This window comes from Acomys russatus, chromosome 14 (assembly GCF_903995435.1).
Source record: "Acomys russatus chromosome 14, mAcoRus1.1, whole genome shotgun sequence".
NCBI classification, from domain to species: domain Eukaryota; kingdom Metazoa; phylum Chordata; class Mammalia; order Rodentia; family Muridae; genus Acomys; species Acomys russatus.
The window spans coordinates 48331182-48346116 of NC_067150.1; the positions used below are offsets into that span (position 1 = coordinate 48331182).

At 43.8% G+C, this 14935-nt stretch overlaps 1 protein-coding gene across 1 annotated transcript in view; it reads left to right on the top strand.

The window, feature by feature from the left end:
• Nucleotides 1-13468, top strand: part of Sin3a (SIN3 transcription regulator family member A) — a 53784-nt gene extending 40316 nt beyond the window's left edge. The window contains exons 17-21 of the mRNA XM_051156518.1: nucleotides 1164-1337; nucleotides 5488-5580; nucleotides 6672-6766; nucleotides 10411-10618; nucleotides 12559-13468. Of these exons, the coding sequence (XP_051012475.1) occupies nucleotides 1164-1337; nucleotides 5488-5580; nucleotides 6672-6766; nucleotides 10411-10618; nucleotides 12559-12789 (801 nt within the window). The 3' untranslated portion in view covers nucleotides 12790-13468. The remainder of the gene's footprint in view (nucleotides 1-1163; nucleotides 1338-5487; nucleotides 5581-6671; nucleotides 6767-10410; nucleotides 10619-12558) is intronic.
• The last annotated feature ends 1467 nt before the right edge of the window (nucleotides 13469-14935 follow it).

Here is a 14935-nt window from a genome sequence, read left to right on the forward strand (position 1 = left end):
ATACCTAGAAGAGGGCGTGACTAGAGAGTCAGTGGTACATAGTCTACTTTAACAAAGTATGTGCCGTGAGGAGAGTGGGTCTTCGTGGTGCCGAGAGCTCATCTTGGGTAGGCTGTTTGACCTTGCTCCCTCTTCTCCCTCATTTCAAACTTTGTGATGCCCTAGGCGGTGGTGGCACACGCCTTTAATCCCAGCACTCAGGGAGGCAGAGGAAGGCAGATTGTTTTGGGTTTGAGGCCAGCCTGGTCTACAAAGCGAGTCCAGCCAAGGGCTACACGGAGAAACCCTGTCTTGGGGAAAACAAAAAGAAAGAAAGAAAATTAATACTTGAGGCCAAGAATGTAACTTTACATTGCCCTGGGTTTAGTGTAACTCAGGCGCACTTGCTGTTGCTCTTCTTAGCACCGTTGGTGGCTCACAACCTCCTGTACCTCCAGTCTAGGGATCCGGAGTTCTCTTCTGGCCTCTGTGGCTACCAAACACATAGCGCAGATACACCACAGGCTCACACCCAATGTGCGTAAATACAAATACCAGCTTTTAAAAAATCATGTGGATCTTGTATTGGGTACCTCTCTTAACCTCAAGCCTCATAAATTTTATCATCTAACACACAAAATTTTCTCACAGTAGGGTGTCTCTTTCATTCCACTCTGTTTTCCAGAGTAGTTGTAGACTGGATAAGAAATATGTCTAAAAACAAAATTGTAAACAATTAAAAAATACATGGAGGGGCATACAAACCGTGAAAGCTGTCATGGTGGTGTCCACCAATGGTCCCAAATGTGGCAGGTGGAGAGGCAGAAGGATGACGAGGTCAAGCTTATTCTCAGCTACACACTGAGTTTGAGTCCAGCCTAGACTGCATTAGATCTGCCACAAAACAAAGCCAGTTAACTGCAAAACATTTTTAAAATACTTAGAACGACATTGTATTTACTTTGCTAGGAAACTTTATACCACTGAGACTTGGTTTTGTGTTAAGTATGTGTGAGTTTTATGAAGTGTTAATAAAGACAGGAGATCCTGACTTGATTATTTTCCATTTTCCATGAAAATGATTGTGTTTAATTCTCTATATTTTAAAAGAAAAACGTGTTTTTAAGTTGCATGACTGGAGGAGAGACTGCCTTCCTGGCTTACTGGCCTGTACTTTGTTCCAGCTGCAGCACATTGTCAGCGATGAGGTCTGTGTGCAGGTTACTGACCTTTACTTGGCAGAAAACAATAATGGAGCCACTGGAGGTCAGCTGAACACTCAGACATCGAGGAACCTTCTGGAGTCCACATACCAGCGGAAAGCAGAGCAACTAATGTCCGATGAGAACTGCTTTAAGGTAAGAGTTGTTCATGTAACCATGGCTCTTGCTGCTGCTGCTGCTGCTGCTGCTGGTGGGGTCTGAAGCTAATCTCCAAAATTAAGTCTCCTTTGGATACATAGTTTCCTTTGGAGTCGTTCCTACCATCCATCCATCTATTCATGCAACAATCTCTTGATTCTGGGGGCGTGGTGTGTGTGTGTGTGTGTTTTCGTTCAGTACCGGTTTGAATGTGTATGCATACATGTGCACATGAAAATATGGGAACAGTTTACAATGGTCAGCCTTGGGAAGTGAACACCTTGTGGGTTGTGTCATTCTGCCCAGCCCCCACCCCTCCCTACCCGCTGTCCTCTGCTTTTTTTTTTTTTTTGCTTGCGTGGGCTAGCTGCCTCTCCAGCTCTGACCATGAGCCAGAGTTTTCTATGAGTTCTGCCGACCAAATCTGGTTCCCATGTTTCTTTGGCAGCAAGTACTTTACCAACTGAGCCCAGTTATCTTACTGCATTAAAATAAACACATAAAACAAACAAGCAAGCTTTGTTACATTCTCAGCTTTTAAAAAAATTCTTGAAAAATGTTTATAAAATCTATGATCATTGTTAAAAACAGTGTAGGTAAAAATTAACAATAACTTTTTTTTAAAGTAATAAACACTGAGCATTTCTAGGCTTTGGTTGTACATTTTTATTTTACATGTATGATTGTTTTCGTGCACGTGTGCCTGGGTCCTTCTGCGGTCAGAAGGCGGCATTGGGTCCTCTGGGACTGAAGCCACGAATGGCTGTGAGGCACCGTGTGCCTGCTGGGCCCTTTGCAAGAGCAGCACATGTTCCTATCTGAGCTGTCTCTTCAGCCCCTTGAAAATGTACATTTTGAAAGAGCTGGCTTATGGTTCATAACCCAGAATCATCAATACCATTTTTGCAACTGCTTTCCCCTTTTCCCCTCCTCCCTTCTGCTCTTATGAGACAGGGTCTAGCTATGTAACACAGGCTGTTCTTAAATTATAGATCCTCCTTCCTCAGCCTTCAGAGTGCTGGCATTACATTGTAGATAGGACCGCTTTTCCTGCTGTATTTCGCTGGGATATAGCTTAGCTGTGGAGGACATGGTAGCATATGTGAAGCCCTGAGTTTCCCATCACATTTCTGTAATCCCAACACTCAAGAGGTTACATTGGGTAGATCGGAAGTTCAAGGTCACCCTCCTTACATGAGACTGCCACCTCACCCTACCCTGTAAAAGAAATGCCTAAAATATGAGTATATTAGGTAGTTTTCATTGTTTGTCATTATAATATCTAATTATAAAAAAATTTAACTGGAAATCCACATGCCTAATATACTGTGGAATTAAATTACAGCTTCTTTGAATGCCAGATGACATTTTATAATTCTTAAAAATTAAATACAGCCTAAGCCAGCCATAATGACATACCTTTAATCCCAACACTCAGGAGGCAGAGGCAGGTGGATCTCTGTCAGCTCAAGTCCAACCTGGTCTACATAGCAAGTTCCAGGACAACCAGGGTACATAGGGAAACCCTGTCTCCTCTTCCCCCAAAGTTAAATACAGCCTGTTATGGTACTCTGGAGGGCTGGCCAGCCCTGGGGTGGGGTGAAGTGTTGATTTAATTCCAAAGTATATAATTTAACTTGTTTTTTATAGTTCTTACCGGTTTTGCTTCTCTCCTTCAGATTTAAGTTCAGTATATCATTTTTCCTAGGCTTTACGTTTTGGGAACAGATTGGGATTTTACAGCCTTTCTAAAAGCATAGCATACCGCTAGCTGATGGTCTGCCTCTACTTGCTGCATCTGCCTGATTTGTAACATGACCTTTCACAATACCCTGGATTCTAGTTTCTCCCTATGTAAATGAAGAAGGTTGATTTATTTATTTTGTATGTGTCTTTGCCTACATGTACTCCTGCATGCCAGAAGAGGGCATAAGACCTCATTATAGATGGTTGTGAGCCACCATGTGGTTGCTGGGAATTGAACTCAGGACCTTTGGCAGAGCTGCCCGTGCTTTTAACCTCTGAGCCATCTCCCCAGCCCTACAAATTTACTTTCAAGCTCTCATTTTTCCCATGTGAATTTTATTTTTTTATTTTATGTGTATGGGTATTTTGTTTGCGTGTGTGTGTGTGATATTGAGAGAGAGTCATGGTTCCAGAAAAGGAGCTCTGTTGACAGTTTTCTATAAAATGTGGTTGTAACTATACTTAACAATTTGTTGCTTTTATAAATGAATGTTTTTAAAGCCACAGAAATATTACTAGCAAAATACTAGAATCTAGATGTTAAATTAAAATATGATTGGTGCTATTATAATAATAGTTGGCTTGTTTGTGGCTGTATTTGTAGCCCATGTTTGGAACTTTGGAGGCCATACTGTTGAAGCCGTCCTCGCACATCAGCCTTCGTGTGCTGGAATGATAGGTGTTGTGTCAGCACACCCTGTTCAACAGAACATTGTAAAGACTGTGTGTGTGTGTGTGTGTGTGTGTGTGTGTGTGTGTGTGTGTGTGTGTTGAACATGCACAGACAAGTACATTGGCTTGTAGAGCTCAGAGGACAATTTTTAATGTTTGAATATTTCATATATTGACTACTATGTTTATATCATTTCTGCCCTTTTCTTCTCCCCTTTCCAATTTCTCCAGTGTTCCCTTCCCATCCATGGCCATTTCTTTAATTCTCATTCTCTCTCTCTCTCTCTCTCTCTCTCTCTCTCTCTCTCTCTCTCTCTCTCTCTCTCTCTCTCTCACTCACACACACACACACACACCATTTGGTGTTGCACATATATTTAGGGCTGACCACCTGAGATGGCCTATGGGGGTTTGTCAGTGGAGAAGATAGATTCTTCCTCTCTCACCAGCCATGGACTGTTACCTATAGCTCTTCATTTTATGGTGGACCTTTGTGAAAATTTCCCCACGCATGTTGGGACACCAGCTGATGTCATTATGCAAATCTTGTTTAGGTAACTATTGTTGAGATTTCATGGGTGTGACTTCCATTTTAATGTCTAGAAGACACCATCTCAACACATGTCGTGGTCCACTGGCTCTTGAAATCATTCTGATTCTTCCTTAAACTTTCCTGAGCCTTAAGTATAGAGCCTGCACTGCTGATATGTCAGTTGGATCAGGCACCCGTGTTCAGTTTTTCCCTGCATTTTGACAAGTTGCAGATCTTTGTAGTGGTCCTTTCCTGCTTCAACAAGACACTTCTTTGATAGGGAGTAAGAGCTACACTTAGTTGGACTTGGGTGTCAGCCATGTAATCTGAGCAACTTTTTACTAATGTAATTTTATTAAAAGATTTATTTATTTTTATTTATTTTTTAAAGATTTATTTATATATTATTATGTATACAGTGCTGTCTTCATGTACACCTGCAGGCCAGAAGAGGGCATCAGATCACATTATAGATAGTTGTGAGCCACCATGTGGTTGCTGGGAATTGAACTCAGGACCTCAGGAAGAGCAGTCAGTGCGCTTAACCTCTGAGCCATCTCTCCAGCCCTAAAGATTTGTTTTTATGTGTAGAAATGTTTTATCTTCATATGTGTTTGTGCACCACCTGCATAGAATGCCCTCAGAGGCCAAAAGTGAGTCACCACCATTTGGGTTCTGAGAGGTAAACCCAAGTCCTGTGGAAGAGCAGCGTGTACTCCGAGCCATCTCAGAGTTTCACTTTTACCTTTTTAAATCAATAGCTTTTCAATACCTTTCTTACCTCTTCTTGTTTTTTGTTTTTTTGTTTGTTTTGTTTTGTTTTTTTTTTAAACATGCATCAGTATGAATGTGTCAGATCCCTTGGTACTGGAGTTAGAGACATGTGTGAGCTGCCATGTGGGTGCTGGGAATTGAACGCAGGTCCTTTGGAAGTGCAGACAGTGCTCTCAACCACTGAGCCATCTCTCCAGGCCCCCCCCCCCAATTTTTTGGGGGGGTTCAGGACAGAGTTTCTCTGTGTAGCCATGGCTGGCCTTGAACTCACAGTGATCTGCCTACCTCTGCTTCCCGAGTGCTGGGATTAAAAGCATGTGCCACCATGCCTGGCCTTACCTCTTCTTTGGAAAAAGTTTTACAATTTTAATACCTTTCTGGAGATTTTGTTTTGTTAGTTTACACTCTGCTTCTCTTTTGCAGCTAATGTTCATTCAAAGTCAAGGCCAGGTACAGCTGACCATTGAGCTTCTGGATACAGAAGAGGAGAACTCAGATGACCCTGTGGAAGCAGAGGTATGGACAAGTATACTTCACAGAGCGCTTGCCTGGGCACCCTGAGTTCTGGTGGGCTATAACTCCTTGGGGCTTTGTGCTCTTAGCCACTGTGCCATCTCTGCAGCCCCTTTATAGGCTGTCTTAAGGGTCAGGGTATTTAGGTAAGTCATTCCAACCATGTCTATTCATACTTGCTTTGAAGGCTCCAGTGGCTGTGGCTATTTAGGGTCAGTGCCCTCCCCTTTCATCCTCAGTAACATGGTTTGCAGCTTTACTGGCTTTGTTTTTTCCTAAATGATTAACAGTGAGGTCCATTTATTTGTTTGTTTTGTGGTATCATTTGATACAGTATCATGTTTACTAACCCCCCTCCCCCGCCAAGACAGGGTTTCTCTGTGTAGCCTTTTCTGTTCTGGATTCTTTTTGTAAACCAGGCTGGCCTCAAACCCAGAGATATGCTCCCTCTGCTTCCCAAGTGCTGGGATTAAAGGTGTGTGCCACCATTTCCAGCTCATGTTTACTTTTTAATTGGGCTAAATGAACCCAAAAAGTTTGAACTCAAGGAATATATTATTGTTGCAAGGATAATATAAATTTTGAACTCGGGAAATATTATCTCTGCAAGGGTAATATAAATAGGATCCAGGCCACATAGATGATTTTGGGAGAATAAGAAGAGACAGTTTGGCTTATGTTGGCCAGAACTTGACTTTTCTCAAGAAGTCCAGTATCCCACATACTTATATGGAGATTATCAATGACCCTATTTCAGTTTGTACAAACTCATTTTTGATAACTATCTCAAATGTACTATCTTGCTGGCTAACGGATTTTAAATATGTAGTTCAATAACAAGCACCAAGCGTATCTTTTGGGGAAAGGGTATAACTCTAGTTTTACAGTGCTAGGGTTCAAAGGCAAGTACTTTATCCCTGAGCTATAACCTGAGGGCCCTGTACCCCTTTTTATTTGACAGACTTTTGGTCTCAAGGGTGCTATTTTGTTCTTGACATCTGTAGTCTTTGGACATTTGGTGACAGGATTAGGCTCCTATGTATAGATTTTTTTTTTTTTTTTTTTTAATGATTTTCCTCTGTTTCTCTTCCCAGCGTTGGTCAGACTATGTGGAGCGATATATGAGTTCTGATACTACGTCTCCTGAACTTCGAGAACACCTAGCACAGAAGCCAGTCTTCCTCCCAAGGCAAGTGTGCAGAGTTAGCTCAGTTGGCAGTGCATACTGTGCACCGCTGGGGCAGCAAGGCAGCTCAGGGTCATAGCTGGGGCAGCGAGGCAGCTCAGGGTCTTGGCTTTCTGTTGTTCTTCTATTCTGTCTGCTGAGGACGGGTTAGAGTGTTTGCTGGCTTCCCTATAAAACAGGGGTAAGAGCACTGGAGAACCTGTAGTCCTCACTCCATCAGCTGGCTGCCTGTCTGAATGTGTCCATGGCTCAATGACTCGCTAGCAGGACTTAGCAAATAGCCATTCTCAGAACTGCAGTTATCACAAGAAAATACAGAGCACAATCAGCAAAAGGAAGAATGCGGGTGAACTAGGCACAAGCTTCCAAGAGTCCTCTCTCAGTAGAGTCCTACGAGAGACTCTAAAGTTCCTCCAAGCCAGTGTTTGGAGTGCTGCCTCCAGAGAAGCTCTTTAGACACTGGATGTCAGGCTTTTTGTTGAAGTTGACATGTGGACACCTTTTTCAGCGGGGTGTGGCAAAGGCAGTGGATCTCTGTGAATTCAAGGACAGCTAAGGCTGCACAGAGGAACCCTATATTAAATTCCTTTAAAAAAAAAAAGTGTTCAAGTATTACTGGGCTTAGTTCCCATGAGAACACGGGAAGGGGGCAGGTCCTCCTCGTTGATCCATTTAACAGACTGTGAGCAGATGCTAGTCCACTCTGCAAGCTGGGCATGGACGCTGTGTCATCTTACCATGGTACATTTTGAGATTTGGTTGGTTGGTTGGTTTTTGTCGTTTTAAGACAGGGTCTCACTATATAATCCTGGCGGGCCTGGAATTCACAGAGCTTTATCTGCCTTTACCTCTAAGTGCATAGATTAAAAACAAACAAAACCACCAAGATACTACAAGAAACTATGTTTCCACAAATAATCTTACTGCAAAATAAATTAAAACAAAAAAGTTTAAGGTGACATTTGTTTTATATTTTGCAAATCTTTTTAATATAAATGAAGAAATTGTGGCCTAACTTGGGTATATACCTCTAGAGAGTGTTTTCAGGCTTTTCAGATGATTGTAGGTCCTATTCTTTAACATGGTAAATATTCAATAAGTGGGCCAGGTGGTAGCAAAGGTTTGATTTGCATGCCTGATAATAGCCTGAATCCATGCCCAGAAGTAGAGCACCAACTCCCAAAGGTTGTCACTTGTAACTCTAATTCCAGGGGATATGATGCCCTCTTCTGGTCTCCTCTGCAATGTATGTACATGTTGCACAGACAAAACACTTAGAAATATGAAGTGAAAACAATACTTTTTAAAAAGACATAAAATGTAACTATTTTATTATGTCCGTTTTTTAAAAAAGTAAAACCAGCTTTGTTTGGTGTCCATGCATGGTCAGAAAAGAATACAAAGGTTTCTAAGTATCAATTGTAGTCCCCAGACACACTGCCATTTACCCACTTGTCCTCCAGTTTCAGGAAGGGTATAAGACAGGATGTAGTCCACCTTGGTGGGGAAGGCGGAGATCGGCTTCTCCCGCCTTCTCTCTTAAAGATGGTCTATTTTGCCCCTAGCTCCTAATCCTGAGCCTCCTAAGTGCTGATATTACAAGGTAGACATAGTGTGCTGCTTCTTATCACGATTACCTTACACTGCCAATCTAAATGGTGAGTGAAAGGGGGCAAATAATACTTGTTTCTTTCCATTTTTTGGATTTTCGGGACAGGGTTTCCCTGTGTAGCCTTTGCTGTCCTGGACTTGCTTTGTATACCAGGCTAACCTCGAACTCACAGAGAACTGCCAGCCTCTGCCTCCTCGAGTGCGTCACTGCTTCCGGCTCAGGAAAACAGTTTTAATTTCATACTGTGCCTAGGACCTTAGAATCTTAAGCGACTCAGACTAAAGTCCTAAGTCCTCAGACTTAAGAATTGCTCTTCTACAGGGACCAGTACAAATAGGTACTCACATAGGCAATTTGGGCGGGGGGGAGGGCGGGGAGCAACCTAGTTTAGGTGAGCTCCTATTTAGAGTCAATGAAGGAATAAATTGGGATGTTGCTCTGTAGCTGTTAAAGAGCACAAGACATTGGTGCAATGAGGTGTAAAAGAAAGTAAAGGAAAAGTTGAGAACACATAGCATGATCAAGATTGATTATATGTAAATACAGTGAAACCATTGCCGTTATGTAGAGAGAATTTTGGCTTCTTTAAAACACAGAAGTGTGAAGGAATATGTTTTCCTTTTAATCCCAGGAGTCAGAGCAGCTTTGATTTGTCTTGTGCTCTAGCATAGGCCTGGTTTTGCCAGCTTCAGAGAGATTCTGTGAGTGTGTGACAATTGAATTCTGAGGACTTTTCAGAGAGGATAAATGCCAGAGCCCCGGTAGACAGTGTAGGTTGCTAGAGCCCCGGTAGACAGTGCAGGCTGCTAGAGCCCCGGTAGATAGTGTAGGCTGCTAGAGCCCCGGTAGACAGTGTAGGTTGCTAGAGCCCCGGTAGACAGTGTAGGCTGCTAGAGCCCCGATAGATAGTGTAGGTTGCTAGAGCCCCGGTAGACAGTGTAGGCTGCTAGAGCCCCGGTAGACAGTGTAGGTTGCTAGAGCCCCGGTAGACAGTGTAGGCTGCTAGAGCCCCGGTAGACAGTGCAGGCTGCTAGAGCCCCGGTAGACAGTGTAGGCTGCTAGAGCCCCGGTAGACAGTGCAGGCTGCTAGAGCCCCGGTAGACAGTGTAGGCTGCTAGAGCCCCGGTAGACAGTGTAGGCTGCTAGAGCCCCGATAGACAGTGTAGGCTGCTAGAGCCCCGGTAGACAGTGTAGGCTGCTAGAGCCCCGGTAGACAGTGTAGGCTGCTAGAGCCCCGGTAGACAGTGTAGGCTGCTAGAGCCCCGGTAGACAGTGTAGGTTGCTAGAGCCCCGGTAGACAGTGTAGGCTGCTAGAGCCCCGATAGACAGTGTAGGCTGCTAGAGCCCCGGTAGACAGTGTAGGCTGCTAGAGCCCCGGTAGACAGTGTAGGCTGCTAGAGCCCCGGTAGACAGTGTAGGCTGCTAGAGCCCCGGTAGACAGTGTAGGCTGCTAGAGCCCCGGTAGACAGTGTAGGCTGCTAGAGCCCCGGTAGACAGTGTAGGCTGCTAGAGCCCCGGTAGACAGTGTAGGCTGCTAGAGCCCCGGTAGACAGTGTAGGTTGCTAGAGCCCCGTAGACAGTGTAGGCTGCTAGAGCCCCGGTAGACAGTGCAGGCTGCTAGAGCCCCGGTAGACAGTGTAGGCTGCTAGAGCCCCGATAGACAGTGCAGGCTGCTAGAGCCCCGGTAGACAGTGTAGGTTGCTAGAGCCCCGGTAGACAGTGCAGGCTGCTGATTGCTGGTTGCTTGTTGTTGGTCATATGCAAAGAAACAACAAAAAGGAGAAATTAGATGTCCTGACAGCGAAGACCAAACTTGCCCCAAGGAGCTTGATGCCCCTGATCAGCTGGAAGTAGTCGCCCCTTTCCTCTTTTTTCTCTCCTGTCTAGTGTTAGGGGGTGAGAGAGTAGAAGAAAGAACTGTAAAGCAGCACGAGCCAGCTTCACATTTGTAGTAAGTGTTCTTGAGGCACATAAGCAAAGTGCATTTGATAGGAGCTGTGGGGATCTGTACACTGATGGGCTTCCTGCTTTGTAGGAATTTGCGGCGTATTCGGAAGTGTCAGCGGGGTCGAGAGCAACAGGAAAAAGAAGGGAAAGAAGGAAACAGCAAGAAGACCATGGAGAACGTAGAGAGCTTGGATAAGCTGGAGTGCAGGTTCAAGTTGAACTCCTACAAGATGGTGTATGTGATCAAGTCGGAGGACTACATGTACCGGAGAACCGCTCTCCTCAGAGCGCATCAGGTGAGAGCTGGAGGCTGGGGTTCTCTATTCCCTGCATTCCTATAGAACTGGAATGGTTAGTTCCCTTTCTTTATAAAAACCTGTCTGGGGAACAGACAGTTGTTGGGTAGGTGTATTCGCTTGCTGGAGATCTGTAGTTCAGTGGCAGAACACTTCTCACTATATCCAAAGTCTTCTTGGCATGGTCCCCAAATGCCTGCTCCCATACATATATACATTATGTATTTTGAACCCCTGAGGGGAGAATGGCCGTTGGACTGTGTGCTTCAGTGTTCGCAGGTCAGTCTTGGTTTTCTCTTGGTTTTTCTCTTTTCACTTTATTTAAAGTGTCATGTGTTGAAGGATGACTGTGTCGGGCAAAGATGTCAATGTAGGAAGTGGGATATAGTTTAACCCAGAGGATCTGGTGAGGACCCGGTGTTACTTGCTAAAAAACCTTGCGTGAACTGGGTTTTCAAGGGCGGTCTCATTTGTTAGATAGCATGTGTTGATGCAGGCTCTAGGATACAACCACAAACTGGGGCAAATGAATAGTGTTCCTGTGCATTGTGAAGGAAATAGAATGGTTAGGGAACCGACCCGTGGGATACCACTGACGGCTTCTCAAGTAGACAGTACTTGAGACCTAAGTAACAGAGTGAAGAAAGACACACAAAAATGTTATACATGCAAGGTAGGGAAGAAAGGAATTGGCATATTAGTGAAAAGTAAAAACTGGCTGAAGCTGAGAGCTGTAGAAAAAGGAGATGTGCAGTTGGGAGGGTAAGCAAGGTCTCATTCGCTCAGTCTCAGTGGGCCATGGTTTGGATTTTGTTTCAGGTCTACTGAGACCCTTTGTTTACATGTATTTGTGTGTATGTTCATTTATGTTTATGTGTACCTGTGTTTATGTGAGCATGCATGCCACAGTGTAAGTGTGGTAGTCACTGGACAACCTGTTCTGTTTCAACAGTCTGTTCTCTAAATATGGTTTCAGGGGATGGGTTACAGGTCATTAGGCTTAGTGTTGGTACCTTTACACATTGAGTTATTTTGCCACCAGCGTCACCCCCCTCTTTTAATTAAGATAACACTGTATAGGGCTGGAGAGGTGGCTCAGTGGTTAAGAACACTGGCTCTTCCTCATAGGACTCAGTTCAGTTCTCAACAACCACATGGCACCTCATCAGTTCCAGAGGCTCCAGTGCCCTCTTATGCCTTCTGCAAATATCAGGCACATACATGACATACATACACATGTAAGCAAAAAGCCCGGTGTATACATAAAGTAATAAAATTGCACCTGATGACATATTTTTAGTCTCAGCATTCATGAGACAGGCGCAGGCAGACTTGAGTTTTAGGCCAGTCTAGTCTACATAGTGAGTTCTGGGCCAGCCAGAATGAGACTCAGTCTCAAATAAAAACATAAACTAAAAACATAAGCAAAAATACTGAGTTTTACTGTTTATTTTTACTTTATGTACAAGTGCTCTATCTGCATGTACACCTGCAAGCCAGAAGAAGGCATCAGATCCCAGTATAGATGGTTGTGAGTCATCATATGGTTGTTGGGAATTGAACTCAGGACCTCTGGAAGAACAAGACAGTGCTCTGAACCATTGAGCCGTCTCTCAGGCCTCTTAAAAGATTTATTTATGCTGGACGGTGGTGGCACATGCCTGTAATCCCAGGAGGCAGAGGCAGTTGGATCGCTGTGAGTTCGAGGCCAGCCTGGTCTACAAAGTAAGTCCAGGACAGCAAGGCTACACAGAGAAAGCCTGTCTTGAAAAAACAAAAACAAAAAAACCAAACAAACAGATTATTTATTATTTTGTGTATGTGTGTCTTCTATCTGCATGTACACCTGCATGTCAGAAGAGAAGGCATCAGATAAATACTGCGTTTTGTATTGGAAGGGTTTGTTTGCCTATTTTATCCTCTCTCTCTCTTTCTTTTAGTCCCATGAGCGAGTAAGCAAGCGTCTGCATCAGCGGTTCCAGGCCTGGGTAGATAAATGGACCAAGGAGCATGTGCCTCGTGAAATGGCAGCAGAGACCAGCAAGTGGCTCATGGGTGAGGGGCTGGAGGGCCTGGTGCCCTGCACTACCACCTGTGACACAGAGACTCTGCACTTCGTGAGCATTAACAAGTATCGTGTCAAATATGGCACAGTGTTCAAAGCCCCTTAACTGCAGAGCCAGAGCAGGTAGCTCAGAGATGTGTGTGTGTCTGTGTGTGCGTGTGTGTGTATGTCTGTGTGTGTGTGTGTCTGTGTGTGTGCAAGTGTACTCACACACTGAAGAATCAAGGAAGATGCCTTTCAAGCCACCAGTGCAGCCTGGCACCAAGCAGGATACATACAAGGAATGTGGATGGCTACCTTAGGAAGCTGGAACTGGCACTTTCCCAAGGGTATTAGCCGACCCAACAGGAATTGACGTCATGCAAGCACAGAAACAGGCAGCTTGCGTGCACACACCAGCAGAGCTCAAACTAGAACTTCTATGACCTGAGCAACCAGATGCTGTCACCATTTGGATGGATGGAGGTGCATTTTGTCACTGCTCCTCTTCCCACCCCCAAAAAAGGAGAGAGAGAAAAAAAGACTGGATTTGACGACACCCCAATTTGAGCACATCTAAGATCCCCATTATATTTTATCTGGGACCTGCTGTTTGGCTTTGGGATTGATAACCTTGTGGATTTGGTTTCTGAGTCCTTGCTCCCCACCTCCTCCCTCTTCTGATTCTCAGCCTCAACAAATCTCAGTCAGTCCTCCTTTTTGGCTCCTATGGGACTGTTTTGTACCTGCTTCTTTACTAGTCTACCCTAGTGCCGTCCACCAGCTTTACACTCTCTCCTCCTCCTCCTCCTTTTCCTCCTTTCTCTCTCTCTTTCTCTCTCTCTCTCTCTCTCTCTCTCTCTCTCTCTCTCTCTCTCTCTCTCTCTCTCTCTCTCTCTCTCTCTCACACACACACACACACAAACACACAATTTTAACTTGGGTTTTTCTTTTTTGTAAATAATGTACATACTGTCAATTTTTTTATTAAAAGAAATATGCTTTGATGTGCTAGCATAATTGCTCTAGCTTCTTGTGTACCGTAGTACAGTGTGGCTTCAGATTTAGTGCCTATAAACAGATGTACAAGACATTTATTACACTTTTTACCAAAGGGAAGATACCATTGTAGTACTTTTGTGTAAAACTTTGCCCCACCCCCAACTTTTCTTTTCCTTTTCCTTTTTTTTTTTTTTTTTAAGTGTAAATAAAGCTTGGTTCTTAAGGAAATAAGTACCCCAAGTCCCTTGTCCTCATCAGAGAGCTATATTAAAGTAGGGACTTACTTTAGTTTTTTATCCAGGTTATAAATAAGATTTTGCTTTAAATGGGTACTTGGATAAGTCAAATTAACAAATATTAAAATTGAGGCAAATAAGATGGCCTCATACATAAGCCTGATAAGTTTGAGCTCTGGATGCCATTGTGAAAGGAGAGAGCTGACTCCCAAAAGTGGTTCTTAGGTCTCTACATGTTCCCTATAGCACTTGAGTGTCTGTTCCTGTGCACCCACGCACAGGTACGCCCAGGGATTTTTTCCCCCTCAAAATTTTAATTTTCCTTACTGAGAATGAACCACTCGAGACACCAAGATGAACTCTTTTAGAGTTCAGGCTCAGCCCGCTTTACACAATTCCAGGATAACCAGGGTCACAGAGAGACCCTGTCCAAAAAAAAAATCAAGTTTAATTTTTTTTAAACATGTATTTGTGCATGTGCACCAAGGTTTAAGTGTGGAAGTCAGAACTTGGAGTCAGTTCTGGGAATTTAACTCAGGTTTGTCGGGCTTAACTGCAGTTGCATTCATTTGTGCTGTTACTCTCACCCATCTTGCTAGCCTCTACTTCTTTAGTTAAATTTGAACAAGAACATTAGGGGTCTTCAAATATGGTTGACCTAGACTTTCTAAATACCAAATTAGCCTTTATAGAACTCAGCAACCATCACCTAGTCATAGTTATATAATCAGGTATTGTGGTGTTTTCCGATTAAAAGTCTCCAGTACTGGGGCCAGTAAGATGGATCAGCTGGCTAAAATTCTTGCCACTAAGCCTTAAGACCTGAGTTTGTGGCTAGCCCCCCACCCAACCAAATAAAATTTAACAGTAGTTTTTAAATTGCCAACACCACCACAAAGAAAATTTGACTCCTGGGTTTTCAAAATACAAAATGAGCTTCTTTTATTTATCTGACAGTCACACTTAACCCATGCTGCTTCAAAACTCGTGAATCCTGCACCGGACTCCCAAGTTCTGGGAATACAGGTGTGTGTC